Raw genomic sequence first — 26,437 nt, forward strand, 5'->3', positions numbered from 1 at the left:
AACCATCCGTCATCATTTCCGGGGCCCGAAGCGTGTCCACGAATGTCCCAGATCCATCACCGGTCACCGGACTAGATCGATACCGGCCTGTTGCCTCGCTCGTCGCCGTCGTGCGGGGTAAGCTCGACAAACGTGGTGACACACACGGCGCACTTGCCTGTCCCGTTGAAGGTTCAAAAGGAACTGCATGCTTTGCTTCCCCGAAACAGTATCTCTCCACTCTCCGGAAAGAAAAAGAAAGACACGACAGGGTTCGTCCACCACCACCTTTCGTACCGCTCGATCTCTGGGAGAAATGAACAACGGCACCTCGCCTCACCATTCGCATAATGCAGCTGAACCCTGATGGATCGAGGCCAGCGCACGCTGGGAGCCGCACGTACCATGGGATCGATCGATGTGACCAGGACGAGACGTTTTGTTTGTCAGCATCGCATTATTGTCAGCCGTACCGTGAGCGACGGCGACCGGCCGAAACAATGTGTCTCAGACCTCAACCCTATCATTTCTCTTTTGGAGGAACCTCAATCTTATCGGATGACACAGAATCTGCCGAGTAAAGGACATCTCCAGTAGACCGACCTAAAAGAATCGTTGCAGTCTGTTTTGGTCCACCCAAACAGAGGACGCCAAAAACGGAGCCGGACGGTGCAGCCCAAACTGACCGAGTGTTGCGGACCGACCCATTGATTCAGCCATCGGCAAGGGATTGCGGCCGTGGAGGAATGACGTCCGCAATGACCACGAGGTCGGATCCTCGACGGGCCGCGGCCATCGTGGCTCGCCATCGCGTCTACGTGAACGTGTCTATATACCCGTGCAGGTGGCCAGAGCGCTCTGAGATACGAGGAGGCCAGTGGTATGGCCCGATGTCCACCTCTCCAACGGCTGGCACCTGAATGCACAGAGGAGCTCGGCGCCGTCCGTTCCATCGGAAGGGGCGTCACGATGCCACGACTGAGAGCTCTCCTCCCACCGCATCTGCCGCAGGATCCCGCCTACGCCACGAACTCGAGGTGTGGGACACGTTCCACGAGCGGGAACACGACCCGCAATGTCGCACCGCCTTGCTAGGAGACTACGAGTGGGAGCAGGGCGAGGGTGGCTTGGACAAGGAGCCGTAGGTGGGCGGCGACGACGTGTGTGGCGAGGAGACCCACTAGGAGCCCCCTATAGCCGCCGAGCTCGATGACGACGAAGCCCTCAGATGACCATCCAGCAGTCCGAACTAGAGGGCCTAGCTAATTAGGGTGGCCTCGCCATGGCACTGCGGAACTCCATGGTGGCGCTGGGACGGACTGCCACGACGCTGCCGACTCTACCACACCAGATGTAGCAATGGTGACGTGTCCTACACCTGCGCATTCGCTTGGGTGGCAGTGGCGAATCCAGCCCATTTCTCTAGGGTGGGGCAGGACTAACTGGGATGGGCTTTTTTTTTATTTTTTCTCATTTTCTATAGAAGATATATGGGCTAGGCCAAATCTTAGGGTGGGGCCCGCCCCACCCTTCCACCCTGCTGGCTCCGCCACTGTTGGGTGGTAGGCCATGCACGTGCACCTCATGCTCCACATCACCTCATGTACTCTCCTCGGGCTACTGCACCACCATGGTTGTGGCCATCGCCAGTCGTCATCTAGATCGACGACGATGAGAACGTGTAGGCGACATCGGCACAAACCCTAGTTTAGCTAGGGTCTTAGTTTTATTAATCATTTGTATTAATCCTTTTTCATCCTTCGTAAATTATCTTTTTAATCTATAAAATATGCGTTGGTTTGCTGGGTTTATCCGACTTTCACTCAGGGGATGGATACAGCCGCATGTATATATATCCACGGGCATACCCAAACGAGCCAAAACGAACACACTCCGTGTTTAAAATAGATTGACCTGCTGAAAATGCTCTAAGTGTAGTGCCTAGCACAGGGCTGTGGACATCCGCGCTGGCCACAGTATTACGCCGACGTGAGGCGAGACAGCGGCGCCACCTGGTGCTTTTGGCGTTCACACGCTTCCCTTCAGTGCCTTGATCATTGATGGGTCGAGGAGGTCGGGTAGGCGTCGTGTGTGTCGCCAACACGTGATGCGATCGCGACGGCGCTTACCACTGCCACTGATGTCGCTTCCAAATATATGTGGAGGCTGGCAGGGTGCGAAAGTTGGCTTATATATATTGCTTCTTCGTGTCCGGTGAACTGGTGGCAGCTAGCTAGCTCGAGAGCTCTTGTTCATTTGGGGTTTTTCACTCTAGCTTACTAGTGCAAGTGGGAGGCCGGAACTCCTGCGAGATGGCGGGCAGCATGGCCCCGCGGGGGGTGACCAAGGAGAGGGCGGCGGAGTACAAGGGCCACATGACGTTCGCGGTGGCCATGGCGTGCATCGTCGCCGCCATCGGCGGTTCCATCTTCGGCTATGACATCGGGATCTCCGGTACGCACCGGATGACATATGTCATTACTCCCTCTGTTTCGGAAAGGATGTCAAAATTTTATCTAAATTCAAATGTATCTATATACTACTTGTACGCCGAGTCTATCGGGAAAAGTCTTGAGATAGCAGGTTCGCCCATTTCCTAATTTTTTTTATTTTTTCGATAAAGATTTCCTAATTTATATATGTTGAATGATCAAGCCTTTGGTGCCTCGTATGATCCCAACAACCATGCGCTCCCAACGCTTTTCGATCCTTAATCTCTTGCACTTTGAAAATAGTTGCCACATCCACATCACACAATTATTTCTGTTTTGGCCACTGGCTTTTTGGTCATAGCTAATTGGTTACATACATAGCAGCAGAAAGTCCTCACAGGAACATCTGATATTTCAAAATGTTAGAGAAATATTTCACCTAACCTTTCTCAAATGTTTACAAAATTTAACTATTATTAATCCAGTCCGTAATTCCATGATCAAAAGATAGTTCGTACCAAAATCACTTACTCTCTCCGATTCATATTACTTATTGTTGATTAAATTGTACCAAGAGATGTTTTAGTGTGTTTGTTCACTCATTCCAGTGACAAGTAATATGGGTTGGAGGGGTTATTAGTATAACCATGAGGGAAGGCTTAAAACCAGGACGGAAGGACGACAGAGACATGATGGAAGAATGCTGAGTGCGGGGCAACGAAAGGGTGTGTAGGCGAACATGGGTGGCGAGAGAGATGAGAATGTGGGTGTGTGTCCCTAGACACTTATGGTTTCTATGGGGAGCGGGAAGGATGGTCTGATCCAAATGTAGAAAAATAACTAGAATAAAAGAGAAAATTGGGTGATGCATATCGTATATCAATTCTACATGTACAAATGCATCTGATTCTCCTAGGGCACCACGGAAAATCTCTGGTGCACCGATCACTAAAGTGGGGCGTGTACCAACAACAAGACAATGCAATTCAAGCCACATCACTTGTCAATTTTGTATACCTTGTTAAACTTTAGTCCTACATTTTTGTTGTTGTAATAACTATGTAAATAATGGTTCGCTGCACGCATCACATATGGATAGCTTTCATCATTATAAAAATGACTTTGTATTTATGAGATAACAACTATTTCTAAGTCATGTTGGGAACCATCCTAACAGAAATTTGAATTTGTGCAAGTGCAAAAGGTATAAGTATAGATTTAACGGTTCTCGATGGTTCACTGAGAACATTTCTAAGTTGACTGATTGGAACATAGTCACAATTAAAATTGAGCGTTAGGGGTAGCCTTAGAGTCTTGTGCTTTGGGAACTAGGTGCTAAGACAAAAAATTGTGCGAGTCACTGCCACGTGGATCTCAACCGTCAAAGGGATATCCAACGGGTATCCATTGCGCCAATTTTGTACTCATGTCTAGCCCAACCATGACCTAACGGTTACCTTTTCTTTTTGACACAAAATAGAGGTGCTTTGCCCATTTCACCCGTTTGTAAATGCTGATACCCTCTAAAAAATATTTGATAGGTTTATCTAGATACATATCTGGAGAGCCGACGCTACGCTATTCCAACACTAATAGCACGCTATAGCATATCTGGAGAGCCGACGCTACGCTATTTCGGCGCTATAGCGCGCTATTCGCGTTAATAGCACGCTATAACATGCTAATATCGTATTTTTAGACCCACGCTATTTTGTTATAGCGCGCTATTTTTTTCCTTGGTGCAAGGTAGAAGTAGAGTAGCACGAATCTTGGCGCGATTCAATGATGTTGGATTGATGGATTCTATTGAGCCCTAGTTAAGTTCCCAGTATAATGAGAACTAGCAAAACCGTTAGTTTTAGCATGAACTATACCCTGAAAATTAAAATCCCAGCTGAGTTCTTGCAGCTCAGTGTCTGACCAATTGCACCGGTTGCTGCAGGAGTGAACACCATGGACCCGTTCCTCGAGAAGTTTTTCCCGGTGGTGTTCCGGCGAAAGAACTCTCCCACCAGGAACAACTACTGCAAGTACGATAATCAGGCCCTCTCCGCCTTCACCTCCTCGCTCTACCTTGCGGGCCAAGTCTCTACCCTCGCCGCCGCGCCGGTGACAAGGAACTACGGCCGCCGCGCCAGCATCATCTGCGGCGGCATCAGCTTCCTCATTGGCGCCGCCCTCAACGCCGCGGCCGGGAGCCTCACGATTCTTATCATCGGCCGCATCATGCTTGGCGTCGGCATCGGTTTCGGCAATCAGGTACGCTAAGTTCTTCACGTAGAGTGATTGCATGTGCTTGTTTAATTTGCTCCTTAATTATGATGCTCTTGTTGTCCTCGTAGGCTGTGCCGCTGTACCTGTCAGAGATGGCGCCGGCGCACCTTCGGGGCGGGCTGAACATGATGTTCCAGCTCGCGACCACGCTGGGCATCTTCACGGCCAACATGATCAACTTCGGCACGCAGAAGATCAAGCCGTGGGGGTGGCGCCTCTCGCTGGGCCTCGCGGCGGCGCCGGCGCTGCTGATGACCATCGGTGGGATCCTCCTCCCGGAGACGCCCAACAGTCTCATCGAGCGCGGGCACGTCGAGGAAGGCCGGCGAGTGCTGGAGCTCATCCGCGGCACCGCGGAAGTCGACGCGGAGTTCACCGACATGACGGAGGCCAGCGAGCTGGCCAAAACCATCAAGCACCCGTTCCGGAGCATCCTGGAGCGGCGCAACCGGCCGCAGCTCGTGATGGCAGTGTGCATGCCGGCGTTCCAGATCCTGACGGGGATCAACTCCATACTGTTCTACGCGCCGGTGCTGTTCCAGAGCATGGGGTTCGGCGCGAGCGCGGCGCTCTACTCGTCCATGCTCACAGGCGCCGTCCTCCTGTTCTCCACGCTCATCTCCATCGCCACCGTTGACCGGCTGGGCAGGAGGAAGCTCCTCATCAGCGGCGGCATCCAGATGATCGTGTGCCAGGTGATCGTGGCGGCGATACTGGCTGTGAAGTTCAGCGCGGACAAGCAGCTGTCGCGGAGCTGCTCGATCGCGGTGGTGATGGTGATCTGCCTCTTCATGCTCGCGTTCGGATGGTCGTGGGGGCCGCTGGGGTGGACGGTGCCGAGCGAGATCTTCGCGCTGGAGACGCGGTCGGCGGGGCAGAGCATCACGGTGGCCGTGAACCTGTTCTTCACCTTCGTCATCGCGCAGGCATTCCTGTCGTTGCTCTGCGCGTTCAAGTTCGCCATCTTCATCTTCTTCGCGTGCTGGATCGCCGTCATGACGGCCTTCGTCCACGTCTTCCTGCCGGAGACCAAAGGCGTGCCCATCGAGGAGATGGTGCTGCTCTGGAGCAAGCACAGGTTCTGGAAGAACGTCATGCCGGATATCATGCCGCTCGAGGACGGATGGGGACCCGGCGGTGGGGATAGCGCCCCTGCTTATGAGAGCAACATTCACAAGTGAAGATCATATAGCAACGAGATATGCGCACGGACCCTGTCTCTGATTAGGGTTGCAGAGCCGACATGTAGGTATATATATATCAAAAATCAAACATGCATTAATCTCAAATAATTAAAAATTTCACTAGGTTGACTTTTAGAACAACTACATGCAGGTTTATGCCGGCTCCTGCTCGCAGCCCTACTCTAGTTAATGGTTGAAGTGACACTCATCGTATAGGATGTATAGCATATGGCCTCGAACGCTTGAATAAGTTGTCCACGAGGGAAACATAGGCATGTGTATACATAGTGGTACAACCTCTGTTCCATAATAAATGTCGCAAATTCACATGTAGCTATTACACTAAAACGCTTCTAGATACATGCGTACCTAAACAAATGTGCAACACTTACTATGGAATGGAGGAAGTACAAAGACTACGAGCGTGGTGTGGCGATCTTCACTATACAGTACGGGACGTGACCAAGAGTGTATAACATATACGGGTTTTGTGCGCCTGACATAAGCTCCATCTCTCAAAGTGCTCAATCTTAGATGAAGGAGGTGTGCCTAGAAAAACGATAAACTAAGCACGCCAAGTTGTGTATCGACCGAGACATATTATTAAGGGTTGTGCCAAAGGAACTTTTTCCCACAAGACCATGTCTCTATAGTCATGAACTCTCTCGAAGTAATGGTGTAGAGCTATAAACAAGCTTTGGATGACAAGAGACCCCTTTTCCCACTTTTGTAAGATGATTTGGGAGAGTGGTTTGCTAGCAGATAGCATCTACACATTTGGGGAAGAGCAACTCTAAATGTCTCCTCATGTCTTAGATAGGTTTACAGTAATCTTAGATATTTCAAACCAGTCATGTATTCACTTGGTGATCTTAGAGATGAGAGATGGCCAAGCCACCGACCGGTGACACACCACCAAAGATAAGAGGGAGCCCTATAGGTGGTATCTTTTTTTTTTGTTTGCGAAACACAGTAGAGACGTAGACGCTCACAAATACGTACATATACTCATCCCTATGTACTCATACACACCCTACCCCTATGAGCACCTTCGAGATACTGAGTCCAAGAAACTGATTTAACGGGTCTTGGGATTGACGAAGTCACCACACGCGCCTCGTTGTTGGCGGGAACATCGTCTCCTACTAAAAGAATATTTCACCTTTTTATGAGACACTAAAGTGTCAAACCTGGATTTTAAACTCTAGTGAGTTGGATGTGCCACTGACCTTCTAACCATCCAACCACATGTTGGTTCTCCCTATAGGTGATATCCACAATTCAAGGTAAGCAATACTCTACAGATATCTCATAGTATGTAAATGTTAGCAACATAACTTTCCATGTTGTCATAGATTTGTATTTGTGTAATTGATGGTACACATGTGACTCCTAGAGTACCAAGATCACAAGATGCACCACTTGGGATAGAAAGTACTACATTATCCACATTGGGCTTGTTAAAAAGTAATGTTGAGAAGGATCAACCCAAGATGCAAACATTCTCAATGGCAATATCACTAGACCTAGAGGGGTAAGTGTTTATCAAGGGATGAGTGTTTGTCAAGGTAATGTTTTTTTCATGATATCTTCTATAGAGGTAAGACTATTGCTTGTAATGTAGCTGCACATGTTTAATTCGTATGAAAGTTCAATCGGTAGGTGCTAGATATGCATGTCAGTGTAGCTTTCTTCCACTATCCACAAGCACTAGGTACCATCGAAATGAGTACTTTTCGAGGAACTATCCACATGATCTATTCAATTTCCAACAATTGAGCCTTAGGGTCATAGATGAGGGGGAATTTGCTATACGGAAGAAAATTCATAAATCAGAAGTCATTCCCTACACTTACCCCACTTAGGTTAAGCTTGCTTTTGCATGTTGCATTCTTGACAGCTAGATACTAAGGTAGTAAGGTATGATCTTCATGAATGTGTGCCAAAAAGAGGAGGATGTATCCGCAGACACCACTGGACAAAGCATACGGTGGCACCAAATGATAATGTTGCTTGGGCAGGCAAAACGGCTGGAGGCAATGTGGGAAAAAAGAAATAATACAACAAATTAATGATAATGATGATCGCGACGACAATATCATTCTTATGTCGATTGTTTTCCTGATTGATGGAGTAAGTACTGCTATCTGTTAAGTAGTTGAAATGTAATGATATCAGTGTAAGAAATTGATTTCGTCACAGGTTGCTTTTGTGTTACATCTTATACTATCTTAGGGTGGTAATATATGTTAGTAAGGTCACCACTTTTGAGAACAGTTGACCACAAATAGACAATGCAAGCAATCAAATATGGTGTCATTTATCGAACCAAAATTTCTGAAATGCAGGCAACAAACACGGGTGAGGATCGATACCTCATTCAACGCATACAGCCAAATAACATGCTCAAATATCCTTCACGGGTCTGTCCTAGCCAAGACAAGCCGACCATGTCCTAGGGCTGGGAAAGTCATGCAGACAATCAAACACGGCTAAATGTTTTACTAAGACCTAACCCAGAAGGGGTTGAATCTTGACCATCCACGAAATTCAGGTATTTGTCGCACGCTCGTCATTTGGCCTGAAATAATTAGACACATAATATAGCACCTGCAATTTCGTCGGCCAGGCATCTGTTTCTGGTGCGCGCCGGGTGGGGTAGCATCCCAATCTACTATCTGACCACAACGTATGATTCAGGGCATGATAGAACCGCCCAGCTGCTGCTGTTCTCTTTGAGTTTGATCGCCACAACATCACAACCTAACACGGCACCAAGCTGTTAATCCCCGCCAAGCAATTCAACACAATTAACATAAAGCATCCATCGTTATCCCCCTTTTGCCCATGGTGCAACTTCTGGAAGTCTGACTAAACAATCAGTGATCTACAGAACAAAGCAGAATATTTTGCTTCAGCATCAAATAAAGGGCCGATATTTCCTTTTAGCATTAGGATGATCAATGGACAGTGTATTACTCCCTAAAAAAGGGCAGTGTATTACAGTTTGGATTATTCGGGACGACGTAATACGAGCATGTACAGCTCCATTGCTCCATTGTCCACAGACAAAAACTGGGGTCGAGTTCATTGTCAGCATTACATTATTGTTAACGTATAACGTATTGGTAGCTTGCGCTCTCACTAGTCTGTAGGTAAGAAAAAAAAGAATGTTAATCCATTTCGAGTTCAACCTGTGCAGAGAGGTGCATCGCGAATCGGGTCAGTGGAAGTCTGGTTGGCCGGTAGACGTGAGACAGCGGTGCCACATCCTGCTATTTGGGTTCACATGCTTCGGTGCTGTAATGACTTCCGTGATCGGGAGGAAAGCGTAATGTGTGTTGCAAATACCTGAGGTGATGCCACTGAACCCGGCGAATGCTCCATGGACCTACAGAAGTTACTCATTTGTTATGTGCAAAACAAATAACATGGATACATGCTACCAACACATATGTGAAATAGGAACACATAAGAAAAGGACATTAACTTACAGCATTTTGTCCAAGCACAGTGCACAAGATAGCATCAGATGCATTTGCACGACAGGCACGGACCATATATGTTGGATCAATGTACTTAATATCAGCTGGAACACCAATGTCCTTGAAATGCTTCTTAATCTGGGAAGTGGTACCAGTGCCATCAACACATTGAATGATATGTAAAAATTGTCCAAAAAAATATATAAAAAAGAACTGAGTAATACTAATGCTAATCAGTAAAATTTTAAATCCAACATTACAAAGCATACTAGAAATATGAGCAGTAAAGAGATGCACATACGAAAGACAATGTGGTAATCTTAATGTGTGTTCGCTGGGTCAAAGCAGGTAAACTTTAAGCAAAGTTAGTGACAAACTGTTGCTAATGTAAACAAAAAGAGGCTCATAAATTATGCACTGGCAGCGGAAAATAACTTGTGGAATCCTGACTATGGTTTGCAGACTGATGTCAGACCAATCCAAACTAGGATGACTAACACTAACCAGTTCCATTTGTGCCAGAGCACTGCTGCAAATAAGTTCAGGCATGCAGGTCAGCAAACACTGACCAAAAGTTCTTCATCTCTTTTAACGGAAACATGATTAGAACTGACAACCGTCTCAAAGTTTTCCAACTTCCCAGTAGATTGCGAATTGGAATGCAAACAGTTCTTTTGTAGGAGGATATATGTTTTGTCATAAGATGAAACAATGGTGGTGGCTACCATAAATAATTCATAAATAAGCGCAAAGAAAGGCCCTCGATTCTAGCAAGTATAGCAGGCACCATCCCTCACAAAAGCAATACAAGGTAAAGCAGGTACCAGCTTCAGCAGAGAAGTTACCAACGATTTTAAGCACTTATCACATCTCAGATGGTAACTACAAAATACATTTGCATATGGGGTTTAATACGAACATATACCTTTTGTTGCATGTGAACACCAAAGTCACTAAGTATCACATTTCCTGATGCATCTGTCGCATTAGATTTTTGCAACAAATCCTGCAAGAACAAACCCAAGAATCAATCTCAATTTCAACTATATTTAATTAAAGTTGCAAGAGCTATCAGAACAATCAATTCAAGTAGGTATAACCTCAAGACACATACACATCATACCTGTCCAGCACCTTCAGCAACACAAACTACACAAAATCCCTTGGTTTTCAGTAAGTGCTCAAGGTGTGCCAAAACACCACGTTCTCCATCAAGTGTAAAAGATACCTTCACTCAGATAGTACGCTTCTATCAGTAAAAGTGAATTGAAGACAAATTTAAAGATCCATCGGCTTAGTGCTTGCAGTTACACACCTCAGGTATTAAGCAGACATCAATCTGTCCACTAGAAAGAGAAGCATGCATGGCTATGAACCCAGTGCTTCTTCCCATTAATTTGACCAACCCAATTCCATGATATGCACTGCGTGCCTAAACATAATCAATATAGGAATTAACTAAAGCAAGAGTGAATCATATATCAAATTCACTTCACTTGGATTTTCCAAGCCAAAAAACGCTAAGAAATGAGCAACATTAACCAACCTCTATATAGGCAGAATTGATTGCACGTTGAGCTTCTTCAACAGCTGTATCAAAACCAAAAGTCTTGTCCATGAAAAGTATATCATTATCAATTGTTTTTGGAACAGCTACAACTGAAACTTTCAGTTTTCTCTTACGACACTGCAAACATCAACAAATCATACCATGAAACAAGTAGAATGTGTTCGCCAGTAGAAAAGATCTAGAAAATGTAAAGCACAGAACTGTCAGATTATTTAGTTCTAAGAAAAAAGTTTATCATTAAAAATCCTGATCACTGGTGTAATTTGGGCAGAGGTAAGCAAGGCAGTAAGCTGTGCAGATTAGAGAAAAAAACATTGTTATGTTTTCTGACTTTTCTTAATACTGTTTTGTTTTTGCTCCAAAAAAAGGCTTTGTAGACTCAGGTAATAAACATGACATGACCTTGGTATACAATTATGTTGTAAGAGTCGGATTAGTACATTACGCTGTTGATGTAATAGAGCTAAATGCACCATATCAAAGCATGCCTAACAGTATATGGATAACACATTTAAGGAATAAAAAAGGAAGTTGATGTATTAACCTCCTCATGGATAGCATTAGCTCCTGCATGGCTACCATTTCCACCAATTACAAAGAGCATATCAATTCTTCTGGCCTACAAACACAGGATGATCATGAAAAATAACAATGGAGTATCAATATCATACATTTAAATCTTTCATACGCACTGTTTACCTGTATACTATCTACAATCTCACTAGTTTTAGCTCCTCCACGAGAGACACCTAGGAAACTTCCTCCAGAAAGATTTATGTTTTCCACCAAATCACGTGAAAGCTGAAAGTTGTCACCGAAATTAGATTCCACAACATAATGAGCATCCACTCCTTTACACAACCTGAAGATAGATGAGTACCAAACTACCATCCTTACCGGCATTTCTTTTAAGCCTTTTTCAAAGAATCCGCGATAACCAAACTGAATTCCGACAATATTCTTAACCCCATAGATCTCCAGGGTAAATACTATCTGGAAAATACAATTTACGTTGGTAAATGTGTCAACAACTGAAGTGAAAGCCAGATGTACACACAGAAAAATAACTTAATAAGGCATGACACCAATTTAAACTTAAAAGCATGAAATGAAGCTCGTTTGCCAGATGCGTTTTTTATATGCCTACTGAGACACAGATCAATTCTGGTTCAAGGATACGAAATCATCTTAGATGTAGCTTCAGAAGTTTCCTGATCACCAGGTGAAGAATATCCACACAAAATGCAACAAACTATACTATGTCAACCCCTTCTTTGGTGTCTAACTGACTGGTTATTTAAAGCACAACTCTAAGCATTGCTCCTACCCCTTGAATGGTTAAACACATCAAACTTCACAAGCATAAATGCACCATACATGCCTGGATATCTGAGTAGAAACTCAAATCAGCGATACCGTGAAGAAACCAAATCCTTGAATAATATTGAAAGAACAATACCTGCCTAATGACATCGTTCAAACCAGGGCAGAGCCCTCCACAAGTAACAATGGCTGCTTTTACTTCCTCAGGTTCATAGTATATTTCCTTACGAGGCCCTGCACGATGCACCCTATAGGAAGCAAATGCCGCTGATCATCAATGTTCTGTTCTTAGAAGATAAAAAAATACAAGAATATAGCAATTGATGACGACATTCAAATCTGAATTGTTCCTTCAAAGGTAATATTCATCTAATAATAAAGGAAAAACTGACACAAGCTAGCATATTTTTCATATCATGCCATGAGAAAAAGTACTCCAATAAAAAACTAAGTACATCAGAGCGTACCAATGTTCCATCCAGCTACAATCAGGATCAATGCACTCAGCTCCAGCAGAAGTAGGAGAGGCATACTTGATCACCTAGAGAAACAAAACATACTATGTGAGTGTAAAATAAAACCCGTGCGGGAAACGTAAAGCTTCTTTTGTTACAGGTTCACATTTTAGCTGAAGCACCTACTAATATGGTACAATTGATGTTATCCAAAGTTACGTGCAACAGTTTAAAAAGATAACAAATAGTTCTCAACAAAGTCAGCACATGCACATAAATGAAGATTATGCGGCCAAGTAACACCGTAATAATTCACTTACACATGCTACAATCAGGATTAATTTTCCTGAGGTACATCTTGAGACTAGCCTTATTTTGTGTACTAGTTAATATATCCTGAGAAAACATTAAGTTCACATCATATGTTCATGATACTGACCTTCAGAAGTGCCCGGTCATCCTTATTTACATAGCCATTCCACATGTCAGGTGATGAACTGTCGGTATCGCCCAGGGGAGTTCTGTCAGTAACAGATGCTCACAGTAAAATAAGGGAGATATTGACAGCTTTATATTTTCAGAATACAAAGCAGTTATAGACGCGAAGAAGAGGAAGGAACCTGTTTTTCTTGAGCGAAAATGTAGTTAGCCTTGGCTTCAAATCAAATATATCTGTTATGTGTGGCAAGTTAAAACGGCTATCCCAGTCTTCCTGATACTTTTGCCTCCAAGAAGGGTCACTGAAGTCCAAGTCTAACTTCCCAGAAGTAGCTCTCACATGCAGTGCTGCGGAGCCTTTCCTGCTCCTTGGTTCATTTAAGTGAGTGAAACCATACTGACAGTGATCCCTGGTTGAGTGCCCCCGCAGTTGCTGTGCGGTACAAGCACTCGTGCTTGCTTTGAATGCAATGGCCATCCCAGCTGAGGACATGGGAATAACACCGGACCCCTAATCTGCAGTAGAAATTTATGTAGGATGAATATTTCATCCTTACTCGAGTAGGAGTAAAAAGGGAATGCACAAACAACCTAATGTACCGAGTGCAATATAAATCATGAGCTGCTTTCGCAAAAAAAAAATGCAGACCTACAGCAAGCATCATAAGGCCATCCGAGCACGTATTATTGGCTATTGCAGGGACACATCACACAATGACAAACCAGCAACGCACGGCACCGTAAAATCGCATCAGGCAGCAGGGTGGAGCTAAAACATTCTCAAACAAAATGCCCTTCCCCACAACAATAAATTCACACGGACACCAGCCATGCAAAGTTTCAACCAGCAATACTCCGTGCCGATCAACCCACACACACCATGTGATGGAGCCATGGAGGCATGATGGAGGTACATTATGCCTTTCCTTTGAGAAATATGGAGGTACATTGTGTCAGAAACTACGGCACCACCTACCCAACAATTCCGGAGTGCAAAACGCCTACACAACCACCCGAATGAATGAGCTATACGGTACTGAGAAATCGTATCCCCCCTTCCTCACAGAAAATAAAGCGAAACACAAACAGAATCGGATGCGCTAGAACAGCTCCTAAACATTTCGAGCCAACCGAGCACACGCGCCGATGTCAGCAACCGAATTGCATCCCCCAACCGATGTCGAGACGAGACGAGCGCGATTGGGGAAGCGACGAGCGAGAGCGGGGCCGGGATCCGCGCAAGGGGTGGTAGATTTGGGGACGAGCGGCGGCTTACCTGCGGCCACGGGTAGGGACGGCGAGATGGAGGAATCGGGGGATCGCGGCGCGCTCTGCTGCTTCTCCTCCGGCCTCCGGGCTTGGACTTTGGAGCCGCTGTTCCACCAGTTGGCCTCGTAGATTGATTTGGGCGCGGCGGAGAATCAGATGGGTGGGTGGAGGAGGAGGAGGCCGGTGCACCAGGTGGCGGAGGAGGAGGCTCGGTGGGCTGGGTGTATTGACCGGAGCGGAAGGCGGGGCACCGGATTGGACGCGGTTTCGTCGGGTCTCGTCTCGGGCACTGCGGCCAAGAACACGGACGGGTCCACGAGGCCCCAACGCCAGAGAGAATGACACATTTTTACTCGTGCCATCAGCCGTTCGATCAACCGAGAGTTGCTCTGCACTGGCCCGATCATATTTCCGACGATAAATGTGTGTCCATTTGTGTCGGGCCGTCGCCCTAAAATTAATTAATCTTCAGGTTAGCCTTGGTCGTTTACGTCTAGGTTCTTTCAGCGATCCGACGCATTTTTTTCACTAATAAAATAGTGCAATATTTAAAACAATAGCCATATAAGCTGCGAAAATAGAGGTTTAAAATACTTTATTATTTAGGTTTTCTGTCAGTATAAATTTGAAACAACAAGTAAGTAATCATAGAACTAATTTATGACATTAACCAAATCGTTGAAATAATCACAAAATGTAGTGGAGCAATTTGAAGCATCGAAACAGTAATCTACTTTTTCTTGGAGGGCCGTGTCACGCCATCGTCACGGTGACGCTCCCTGCTTGTCACCTCTTCAGACGATCGGTCAACCTCCGACGAGCATGTCTCCCCCTCCGACGAGTCGTCCTTCCAGTCTTCCTCCTCCTCCCCCTTGTCGGTGTACGCCCTTTGTGCATCCACCTTTGCTCGAGCCCTCGCATTCTTCTTCGCCACCGCAACCTCCTCTTCCGCCTCCTCTGCCACCTCCTCTCCCGCCTCATCTTCCTCCTCCTCCTGGCCGTTGGCGATGGCGTCTCCCTCCTCCTCCTGGTCGTCGGCTATGATGTCATGCGCATTCGGGTCGTCGTCGACGGCGTCGCTCGGTAGGGAGCTTGAGCTACAGGGCGTTTGAGCCCTTTCCAACTAATGTCGACATCATGGTGACTTCCCCTCGCTATCAAAGTCGGATGGCAATGAAAGGTTCTCATGGCATCGGCCTGTCGTCGTTCATCACAGAGATGATGTCAGCGGCCGGTGGGATATCTTCTTGCTCAGACGTACGGCTTCTATATCGTCGCGGCAGGAAGACGAGAAGGCGCTGCAGAAATCGAAGAGGGCGGCGGTTGCTCTTACACAACGGTTTCTGTGCTTGGGAGGGCGCCTCAATCGTTGCGGTTGCCATTCCACAGAATTCAAGAGGGTGTGTTTCGTTGCCCCTGACATGCGGGGCCTCCTAGGACTACAAGGTCACGCGTTGCATCCGCATAGAGTCCGCGTCGGCGCATTTCGACCCCAATATTGGGCCACGTTTGCCTCCTCGCGGACAGGCTGGACATTTTGCATCGGGGCGTTAGGCTTGGGTGCAGACCCATTTTTAACCGGGTAGACGCAAACGTTTGCTTCGCGTCTGTTTTCATTAGGCCGCTGGAGATGCCCTGAACATAAGAACGGTCGGATTTTATGGCCATGTGTCCTTGTGAATCCTTCGGACGGACATCGTGGTCTTCTCGCAATGTCTTTAGATCTGGCGAGATCTTTTTCTTGACGTGTCGCTATCATTCGTTGTTATCCACAGTGGCACTGGGGCTGGGACGAGCTGGATGCTCTAGAGCAAGGATTTTGTTCTGGAGGTGGCGGATCTGACGTTTTTCTCTGACTTTGTCGATGTGATGTGGTGGATCTTGATCCAAGATAGCACGGGGAATTTCCTGGTTGACGTGCCACAACGACATGTGTCTCGCTGCTTGCAGCAGGCCTATTCATCGCGTCACAAAGCCTCGTTAGCGATGGTGCTCTCGCGGATCCGGCAAAAGTGCAGGCTCGACGTCTCTTCCAGCGTGCGTCTAGGCGGCGTTAGAGTTTAGCGGCCATTGGTTTCGGCGAGTGTAGGAAATCTAGGTATAGTTTTGTATTTGTCAATCTCTTAGGATTTTGTCTGCAAAGTTTGCGGGAGAACTATTTTTTCCTGGTATGTCTGTTAGTTTCCGCGTTAGTTTACTAATGTAACTTGATTTTATATTAATGAAATACGTGCTTGCTTTGAAAAAAGAAAACTTAACACAAGAACGGTCGGTTCAATTAGAAATGTGCATCAGTTTCTCTCGCTCCTCCACCCCGAAACCTTTCACAGCATAGTCTCCGAAGCCATTTCTAGCATTTGGAGAAGAAGAAAACCATTCGTTTGGTAGCCCACATGTAGAAGATCCCTGCATCGCACGCTAAGTAGCTGAATCTAGCGAGCCAGCCTATTCTCGCATTTACTCGCGATCTAGAGAACACCATAGTCATCACAGTAACATTGTAACCCTAATTATCATCCATCAAAAACAAACAAGAAGCACATAGGGTTTTTCCTCCAGGAGCATGAATCTAGGTAATTGTGTCTCCCATGTTATGTTGTTTGTACGTCGACAAATCCATACACGCATCCTCTTCCCTAAAACCCAAGTTCATAACTCATGGAAATTGTTGTTGTACTCCCACGTCAGTGATGTATCTACACCGGTCGGAGAAGATGGTGTCGCTTACCTGCTAGTCGGTGAAGAAGCTACCCTGAACGGAGGGCTCGAACGAGGGAAAATGTTGGCACGAGATTTGGCGGTGAGACGGAGCGCTGTAAATAGGCGGCGTGAGGAGGTGACCGAATTCCTCCCGCAATTTTTTCACGGACGTGCGCGAGCTCCCACCATCCCTACCTCGCGAACTCAAAAGGACTTAAAAAATTTCTGGAGAAGTTTTTCGTCGAGAGAAGCACCTGGACTAATTCGACCTCACGAGGCCCAGAAGGGCCCTGATGGCGTGGTCAGAAGGTGGGACCGTCCATCTGGAGCGTCGAAACTTGGATACCATCGGTTCCGCCGCCAATCTCTTTGTTTTGACCTAAAACCTTCTATTAAAAGGGTCCATGTGGCATTCTCGGGACCGCGTGGGGCATAGATCGAAAGCACGAAATAGAGAGATAGAAGGGTGCCACCGGAAGGAACCCAGAGGGGGGAAACACTGTCGGGATCACCTCCGGTTGGCTCCATCTCGCTCCGGTGTGGTCATCATCAACACCTTCATCGGCACCTACATCAACCTCCTCCATTTCGTATTGTAATCTCTTGGAAAACATGATGTGTGATGCAATATATCGTTTTCACATGATCTATTGTGTCTCTATGTATAGTTTTGAGTAGGGAGTTGTTTATGGCAATCGTGAGATAGTTCGTCTATGGTTGTATACAAGTTTGTTATCTTCTATGATGGTCGTATGTACTTATGAGTGCACACATATGTTGGGGGATGCCTAAGGTTGTCACTGTTGCATGTTGATAAGAGGAGGGATGGAGGAGTGCCAGAACCGGATCCTAAGTCTTAAAGATGCATGGTGTATTAATTCATTGTTATTCAACGGGGGCATAAGCTAATGGGGACCTTAGAAATTTATGCGGTGGTGCACTTTATGTCTTATTAACTCCTATGTTTGTGCATATAACGGACTTAGGATCAATCACTAGCGGTGTAACTGCGCATGGATTTGGGCACACCTATTTATGGCTCCTCCCTAGGAAAAACTAAAGATTTTTTTTATTCAAGATACATCTGATGCTGTGGTGGTTAGACTAATCACAATGTATAATATCGTATAAAAATATCATGTGTATGATACTACTACATGTTACTATGTCCACAATGCATGGTATCATGTACTAGTATCATAATCTTCTTATATTAATTGATTTGTAGAATCTCAATGGATCTATGTATACAAGATGTATTTGACATTAAATTTTCTAGTACTACGTGCTATGATACGGTATCTACCTATGATATTACAATCCTATCTCTCTCATCTTTAATTGAACTGCCACATCAGATTTTTTGCATGCATGAGATGCATGATACTACCTATGATACTTTCATTATGGTAGTCTTAGGCTTAAAATTGATACTAGACACATGACCTTAATTAACACCATTAGGTTAGGCTATGCTTTATGGTATTTATTACTCATGCATCTTGATGGTATAAAATTATGAACTCCACTAATTGTGGCAACCAAACAAATGAAGTTAAAAAAATTCCTAAAAACTTGCTCCTCTTGAGTTTCATTCTATTTACTTTACTTGCCTATACTTTTCTGCACTAGTTTTACTTTCAACACTTCACAGTTTTCTAGTTAGAAGTTAAAAACAACTTTGGGCGGAGAACCAAACGAATGGAGAACCAATACCAAGACAAGTTAGTACTTTTACAATCCAACTACTGAAGAAAATCTGGAAAAACAAAAATAGTATTCCCAGGATTCAAACTTTTGAAAAATAGTATTACCAGGATTCAAACTTTTGAAAAATAGTATTACCAGGATTCAAACTTTTGAGTGGGGACTGTTAAGGAGAGTGATTCCTACGGGAGCTCGAGCAGGTAAGTACAAAAAAACACATAAGCAAATTGTGTTGCAGATGTGGCTTAGAAGCATCCGATCATCACCTCCTCTATCCTTATGGTTATGTAAGAGCAGCTTGGTTTATGGAACCATGGTAAATAAAAATTAATCAAATTGCTACCTGTTCTGACTCTCTTGCTCAAATACTCATCAGTATTCTTAATATGAAACATCCGCATGCTAACCAAATATCTATTTGCACACTGGCGAAACATTTACTTTGATCAATCTAAGTGTAAAAGCAAACATAGCTGGAATCATAGAATCCTAACATCAGCATGATAGATATAATCAAACAATGAAACTTAATAACCATGCTAAAACATGAATAGTAATCAAACAAAAGAAAATGTATAACGTGCATGGAAAGCAAAGTGATTGTCAAGAGCATAGCATAGATACATAATAAAGTGGTACTCAGCTTGTCCCATAAGTGGAAGCAAAACATAAATGTTTGGACACCTTTAAAAGATTATAAGGATGACTAGAAACAAAAAGTTTGAACAAGCAATACCATAATTATGAATCAATCAATAAAATCTTGGGACCATGCACATAAAACTAAGAATGACAACTATGCTCTCATAAGTGGTGCATAAACTAGAAAGTGGAGACTCAATATAAAAGTAAAAGAAGGTCTCTCTTTGAGAGGCAAGTAAGATCACTCTGCTAGAGCTTTTTATTGAAACAACAAGAATATAAAATGCACTTTTGAGAGGTGGATGATGTCAACGGTAAGTACAAATCATATGTATGGCTCTATTGAAAACAGGGATAATCTACGATAACACTACCAATCAAAACTTGGAAATGTTGATGTAATGCAGGTGTCGATGAACAGGTTCCAAGCAAACTGTGTAATGTAAGAGGAAAACATCAGGCAGGGTGACACAATCAAGACCGATCTTGCCATGCAGGGAAGCAAAATATTTTCTGATGCAACATAGAAAACTAGAAAAGCCCCATGCGCACAAGGAAGAGTGACAGCAGGTTTAGGAGTGTACCGTCAACTTCCCTGACATAATTCGGAGGAGAAGAGAAGATCATGATCCAAGCTTCAGCGTCAAAAGCCCCTTCGCCTCTACTAGAAGAAGCTTTAACACTTCTTGTAGCTCGAATTGCTGAACAAGTCCAAGCCCAAGGAATTACTTCTCTTACGGATAACTTGACTCTTGCAAGAGCTGCTTCATCTCCAAAAATAATAGATACATAGTTTCCCTAGGAGTTAAGACACCAGGTAGCATATTATAAGAAAGCTTATGAAGAGTTGCATCCAAAAACTTATGACATCAAAAGAAATCTTAATGGTGTAGCTCATGATTGTCCTCAAGAGGCAATTAGACATACCAGACTTTGGCTATCTTCAGTTGCTCAAATTCAGCTCACAAAATGTTAGACAGTTATCCTGTAGGTTCTTCCCTCCAAAATCTTTTTTACGGGGAATTGTACTACAAGCGGTAAACTGTCTATGAGCTGAATAAAAAAAATTGGCGCCTCTGACACCTACCCTTGTTAAAAAAGGAAAATAAAAGAAAAAAACATCTCCCCACGGATGACGTTTTGGACCGCTTTCTTTTAGGTTGACGTTTTGGACCTTTTATTTTGAGGTTGACGTTTTGGACCGATTGATCTGTCAGATAGACAAGAGAACTAAAAGTGCGCAAGCCCGGCCCAAAACTGTAGCTTGTGAGACTGATACGCCGCCCCCCACGGCAGAAGAAGAAATTAGAATGGCGGCGGCGTTCGATTCCGATGGCAGCTCAAAGAGGCGGCGGATGGATGAGGAAGGGGGAGAAGGGCTGGGCGACACGGAGCCGGTGGAGGAGGACCGCATCTCGGAGCTGCTGGAGGCGCTACGGCTGCACATCCGCACGGGCGCGCTCTCCTCCCGTTCAAATCCGCCATCCGTACGGGCGCGCTCTGGACGCACCGCTGGTCAGCGCCCTCGTTGCTAGACCTTCGCCTAGACACCCACACCCCCTGCCGGCGATCCTCGACTCACTTGAGTGGCGGTGCCGGCGGCGCATCGACCGGTTCTCTTTCTCGTTTCAGATCGACACCGAGGAGCTCCATCCCGACAGCTTCCACCACGTCCTGGATTACGCCGCCGCCTGCTCCGTCGCCGAACTCCACGTGGACAGCATCTACTATGCCTTCGCCTTTAGTACTTTGAAGCTCTGCCTCCCGCGGGGCGACACCTACCTCACGCGTCTCAACCTCAGGGACATTCGCGCCGGTCTCACCAAGCCCACGCCTTCTCTGTCCTCGAGGCCGTTCATCTATCTGGCGTCACGCTCCCAGATCGCACCGTCGAATACCTGGTCGCCGCGTCCCCTCTGCTCCGCACCCTCGAGTTGTGTTGTGCCACTGCGATGGCCTCGAATTCGTCAGCCTCGAGGCCGCTGGGGCGCAACTGACGAGCCTCACCATCGCGGAGTGCAGAGGGGTCAGAGACTTCTCTACCATTGAGGCGTCGTCCAGCCTTCGCTCCTTCCGCTACAGCGGCTCCTACATCCGCGCCCGAAGAATCCCGGCCTCGTGCGCGCTTGCCGACCTTCAGGTATGCTTCGGTAGACCTGCTGGTTGCGGCCGGGGCAAACCAAGCACCCCGGTCTCAGAGCATTGATGACGCGTGAAGCACACGTCCGTTGGGAACCCCAAGAGGAAGGTGTGATGCGTACAGCAGCAAGTTTTCCCTCAGTAAGAAACCAAGGTTTATCGAACCAATAGGAGATGAAGGCCACGTGAAGGTTGTTGGTGAAGGAGTGTAGTGCGGCGCAACACCAGAGATTCCGGCGCCAACGTGGAACCTGCACAACACAATCAAAATACTTTGCCCCAACTTAACAGTGAGGTTGTCAATCTCACCGGCTTGCTGTAAAGAAAGGATTAAACGTATGGTGTGGAGAATGATGTTTGCTTGCAAAGAACAACAGAGAACAATGATTGCAGTAGGTTGTATTTCAGATGTAAGAGAATGGACCGGGGTTATCAACACCCGGATTTTTAAGTCCAGATGCCTATTATGTCATTCATCACAATCCCAGGAATATTGTTGTTGCGAGGCATGATAGTTGAATATCATAGTCATCATTCATTACAAACCATATTGTCTTACAACTTGAATCACATGATCCATATTACACAAATAGTTGATCTATTGATCAACGAACAAACACAAGTTCATAGCGGAAGCGTAAGATACAAGGACTCTCTAGTTCACAGGCCAACGCTTGACGTCGGAAGACTCCTAGTTGTCGTAGGCGTCCTGCTGGTCATCTCCTTGGTAGTTCTGTTCATCTTCATACTCTGGCCATTTGAATAGCCAGGGACAAAGCCGTGAGTACTTCAAGTACTCGCAAACTAATACTAGTGTAAGTGCTAGACATTTCTAGTAAGGGTGCTAAGCTCTAGTTTATTTGCATAAAGCCAATTTTAGTTCACAAGTATTTGAGAAAACCTTATTCATGTGCTGGACTAACTCAAGTGGGAACATTAGTGTCATTCCCACAAGATTGTTGTGATTCAAAAATCAAGTCACAAATTCACCTTTCATTTCACCAACATTTTTCAAGACTCTGACACTGGAAACCGTATGGCCTTTCCAACCGTCCGTAACAGTGGACACGGCTATTCGAATAGATTTACACTCGCAGAGGTTGCACACTTGTGCCACAACATTTGATTTCATCCGTCGGGATTACCCCGAATCATCGTAACACAAGTACGCGGATCATCAACCATAACCTTTCGCTTACAAATCCTAGTATGAGCACCTCTCCCCATGAGCTTGGCCTCCCAGTGAAGACCAACTCGTCAACCCGGGAACTGCACGAGGCTTGGCCGTACAATTCACCTCAATTCACATCATTTCTCAACAACGGAGGCAGCCTCGGCATAACCCCTATGATGTGTGTTCAGAGGGAACCCATACTAAGATGCATAATTTTTTAGTTAAGCCCTACCCATAATCAGGTATTGTGGGGGTACTCAATATTGGAAAGGTATCACATTCAAACCAATATCAATTTTTGTATCAAAAATCACCATCTTCTCTTGGTCATATTCACCTTCAAAAATCATTCAATGGAATGACTCATCATTCCAAGGTTTCAAATTCATTTCAAAGTCACATGTTCCCATCTAGAGTAGTCAAGTTTTAGTATTTAGCACTAGCACTAATCATGAGGGGTGCTAATCTTGCTTGGCTAGCTTGAGACTAAATTAACTACTCTAGTAACCTTCTTTAACTGTGACCAAAGTTAACTATAAAAGTAACTCTTTGAATAAACAAGTAAAAACTTGTAAGGTAGAAACTTGGGATAGGCTTGTGGTAAGAAAGGTAAGAATCATGGTGCCTTGCCCCAAGGGGCTTTGCACTTTGCAAGAATATTAGCTTGCCTTGGTAGTTCTCAAAGTTCCCCTCTTCCTCCTCTTGGTAGCAACCTTCCTCTTCCTGGTATTCTCCGGTGCTAGCGTCTAAATTTGAATACGAGTATAATTACTCACTAACTCAATGGCTATTCTAAATATCACATATATTCACACAAACTATTCTAAGCACACAATTAATTCAATTAGGGTGCATTGGTTGTGTTGTTTGAGGAAAAATAATTTCCTCTCATTGAAATCTTCTTAAGATTTAATTTCTCAAACAATCATACATGAATTTATATTGACCTAAGTCAACCATTCATTATCATCATTTGAGAAAATGATTTAAATGAGGTAGACCACCTCATACCATTTAATAATTCAACAAATGATTTAAATCTCCAAGTATTTCATATAAGAGTGTTTGACCAGGGGTTCAAACATCACATGAATTCCCTTGTGACAAGATTTAAATTAAGTAAAATACTTCATATGATTTGCATAATAGTTTTGGACAATATCACTTAAATAAAATAGCCATATTGTCCATTAATTAAACTAGGGCATCATCATGCAAAGTGACCACACCATTTTCTTGCAGAAACAATTAGTGTAAGTCAAATGTGAGCTATTGGAGTTGGAATTAACTCAATATCTATTTTGGTTGATTTTTAAGATTTAATTGAATGTGCAAAAGTCCCTGGCTTGTTCTTTTTGTCACATTATTTCTACAACAGATCTCAATGTGCGACCAGTGGCATGTTGTAGAACTTTTCCATAGCTTTCCAACAATATGAAATTTGTTAAATTTGGCCAAGCCAAACAGATTCTATGGATTTTCAAAGTGGGAGCTAGTATTGAAATTGAATGGAAAAGATTTAAACGGAATTTGAATTAAAGGGCCGGCGGGAAACGAAACTAGGCCGAATCAGTTTGAAAAAGAGAGAAACGGCCCAGCAACGCAGCTCGTGCGAGTGGGCTGCCTGATAGAGTGGGGGCCACTCGTCAGCGAGTTAAAAACCCGAATCGGTATGGATTACTCTGGGGCATAGGATTAGAACTAGATCTAACGGGCGAGGTTCATCTTCTTCTCCGACGAGAGGGGCTACTGGCGCGGCGAGCCTAGGGGGTCGGGGGGCTAACCGTAGGTCCGGCGAGGGGCGGCGGTGGTCGAGGCGAGGTTGTTGATGAAGAGGAAGCAGCCTGTAGCAGTGGCGTCGCTCGAGGAGGCTCCAGTCGACGGCGATTGCACCAGGGCTTCCGCGGCTCCGATCGCTCGATTGAGCTTGCTCCGGCGATGATTCGATGGGTGGAGTGGTGGTGGAGAGTCAGGGATGGGAGGAGAGGAAGGTGTGGTGCTCAGATTGCTCAGGGGAAGCCTCTATTTATAGAGACGCAGGTGTGCTGCGGGGCAGTGGCAAGGTCGACACGCTCGCAGCGATTCCGGCGGGTGTTGGGGCTAGGCGAGGGTGCAGCAGTGTTCTCCTCGTCCAGGCGAAGCTAGAGGTGGCGACAGCACGGTCAGGCGGCGTCTGGAGCTCTCGCATTCCTTCCGTGTCTGCGGGCGGCGTCTACGGGATCTGCTTCGTCGTCTCCGGCGGCGGCGGTCCAGGGGCTGGTCGAGAGCCTGTCTGGCGGGGTTGAGGTGTCACGGCGGTGCTCAACTTGTTGCTTGGGGGGCCAGGGCGAGAGGGAGATGGTGGGGTGGCGTGTGTCCAGTGATGCCCACGGCATGCACACTCGCGACGCGAGCGGCATCCTGGCGCGTTTTGGGCGCGCGTCCTCCGGCGTTGGTCGTCGTCAAGCTCGACATTGGCGTGGCTAGGGAGGCATAGGGATGCGAGGTTTCGCGCTGGGGCACGGTGGCCAGGTCTGGCGATGAAGGGAGAGAGGGGAGGCTCGGCATGGTGGTGACATGGCCGGCATGGCCATGCATCTGCTATCTAGCCTCTCCTCTTAGGGTTACTATGCAGAATTGAGTGAGAGAGGGAGCCAGGGGACAGGTTAGAGTGAGAGGGGGCAGGTTAGGGTGGTGTAGATCACTATTTGGAATAGTGTTGGATTGTTCCCTATTTGAATTTTGCAAATTTTGTTCAAATTCAAATGAGTTCAAAAGGTGGCAAGAGTTGGAAAAGTTGTATTTGGTTGAGTTGTAAATGACCAGAGAGAAAGAGAGGTGGTGGTGGAATTGTCCAATTCAAAGAATTGCAAAAATTGCTAAGTTGGAGATTGTTGCTCATATTAAAAAGTTCCAACTTGGCATGAGCATAGCATTTGATCTAAAGTGAATTTGGCATGGTGGTCTTTACCTAAGTTGTTCACCTTGATGTGATCTTGGATGACATGCAAAGAATTGGGAAAGTTTAGTTTGAAAAACTTGAATTGCAGAGGCTCAAAGTAGTGACCAGAATGTAATTGGCAGAATTGACCATAATCACATGTGATCACTAATTGAGTTTGAATTTGATTTGATTTGTGTTTCTTTGATTCCAAAAGTTGTAATAAGTGTTTAGTAACATAAAACAACTAATGGTGAAGACCAAAATGGTCTAGGGTAAAGATTTGCAAAAATGGCATAAACCATATGTGAGGGTTTTTAGGGTTTTTCTCTTATTTGATTTCTTTCTCTTTTTGATTTATTTGGTTGGTGATCTTCACATGATCACATTAGGGTTTTAGGTTTCAGCACATACACATAATAACAATCATCATTGCATATCACTCAAATGCACAAGTCCTATGCATGGCACTAGATGCAAATTAAAAGTTTTTGTTGGTGTGAAATTTTGCTCTCTGGAATTCTTCTAACTTTCTTTTTATTGAAATTTGGGATGTTACAAACCCTTCCCCCTTACAAAAGATCCCGTCCCGAGATTTAAAAGAAAGTTAGGTACAAAAGAGATCTGGGTACTCCTTCTTCATGAAGTCTTCGCGTTCCCAAGTGGCTTCATCTTCAGTGTGATTGCTCCACTGTATCTTCAGAAACTTGATGCTTCGGGTGCGGGTGGTTCTGTAAGCTTCCTCC

At 45.4% G+C, this 26,437-nt stretch overlaps 2 protein-coding genes across 2 annotated transcripts; one reads left to right on the top strand and one right to left on the bottom strand.

The window, feature by feature from the left end:
* The first annotated feature begins 2,290 nt into the window (after nt 1-2,290).
* Nucleotides 2,291-5,892, top strand: LOC124655131 (sugar transport protein 7-like). Its single transcript, XM_047194088.1, has 3 exons — nt 2,291-2,433; nt 4,354-4,670; nt 4,754-5,892. The coding sequence occupies exons 1-3, from the start codon at nt 2,292-2,294 to the stop codon at nt 5,864-5,866; spliced, it is 1,572 nt and encodes a 523-aa protein (XP_047050044.1). The 5' UTR covers nt 2,291; the 3' UTR covers nt 5,867-5,892.
* A 3,200-nt stretch (nt 5,893-9,092) lies between these two features.
* LOC124652977 (ATP-dependent 6-phosphofructokinase 5, chloroplastic-like) lies at nt 9,093-14,510 on the bottom strand. The gene is made up of 14 exons (XM_047192029.1): nt 14,417-14,510; nt 13,323-13,656; nt 13,142-13,223; nt 12,715-12,788; nt 12,384-12,495; nt 11,822-11,917; nt 11,624-11,725; nt 11,469-11,543; nt 10,901-11,041; nt 10,670-10,786; nt 10,478-10,582; nt 10,280-10,360; nt 9,364-9,492; nt 9,093-9,260 (listed from the first exon to the last, which is right to left on the bottom strand). Exons 2-14 carry the CDS (start codon nt 13,631-13,633, stop codon nt 9,093-9,095), a joined length of 1,593 nt encoding a protein of 530 aa, XP_047047985.1. The 5' UTR covers nt 13,634-13,656; nt 14,417-14,510.
* Nucleotides 14,511-26,437: the final 11,927 nt, after the last annotated feature.

Source organism: Lolium rigidum, chromosome 5 (assembly GCF_022539505.1).
Source record: "Lolium rigidum isolate FL_2022 chromosome 5, APGP_CSIRO_Lrig_0.1, whole genome shotgun sequence".
Lineage (NCBI taxonomy): Eukaryota > Viridiplantae > Streptophyta > Magnoliopsida > Poales > Poaceae > Lolium > Lolium rigidum.

Bases quoted from the DNA above. Each gene is read 5' to 3' on its own strand.
- LOC124655131 (XM_047194088.1), top strand. From the start codon at position 2,292: ATGGCGGGCAGCATGGCCCCGCGGGGGGTGACCAAGGAGAGGGCGGCG. The intron at 2,434-4,353 runs GTACGCACCGGA...CGGTTGCTGCAG, and splicing joins CTATGACATCGGGATCTCCG to GAGTGAACACCATGGACCCG. The intron at 4,671-4,753 runs GTACGCTAAGTT...TTGTCCTCGTAG, and splicing joins GCATCGGTTTCGGCAATCAG to GCTGTGCCGCTGTACCTGTC.
- LOC124652977 (XM_047192029.1), bottom strand. From the start codon at position 13,633: ATGTCCTCAGCTGGGATGGCCATTGCATTCAAAGCAAGCACGAGTGCT. The intron at 10,787-10,900 runs GTTGGTTAATGT...GATTATGTTTAG, and splicing joins TCAATTCTGCCTATATAGAG to GCACGCAGTGCATATCATGG. The intron at 9,261-9,363 runs GTAAGTTAATGT...TAACTTCTGTAG, and splicing joins CTGTGCTTGGACAAAATGCT to GTCCATGGAGCATTCGCCGG.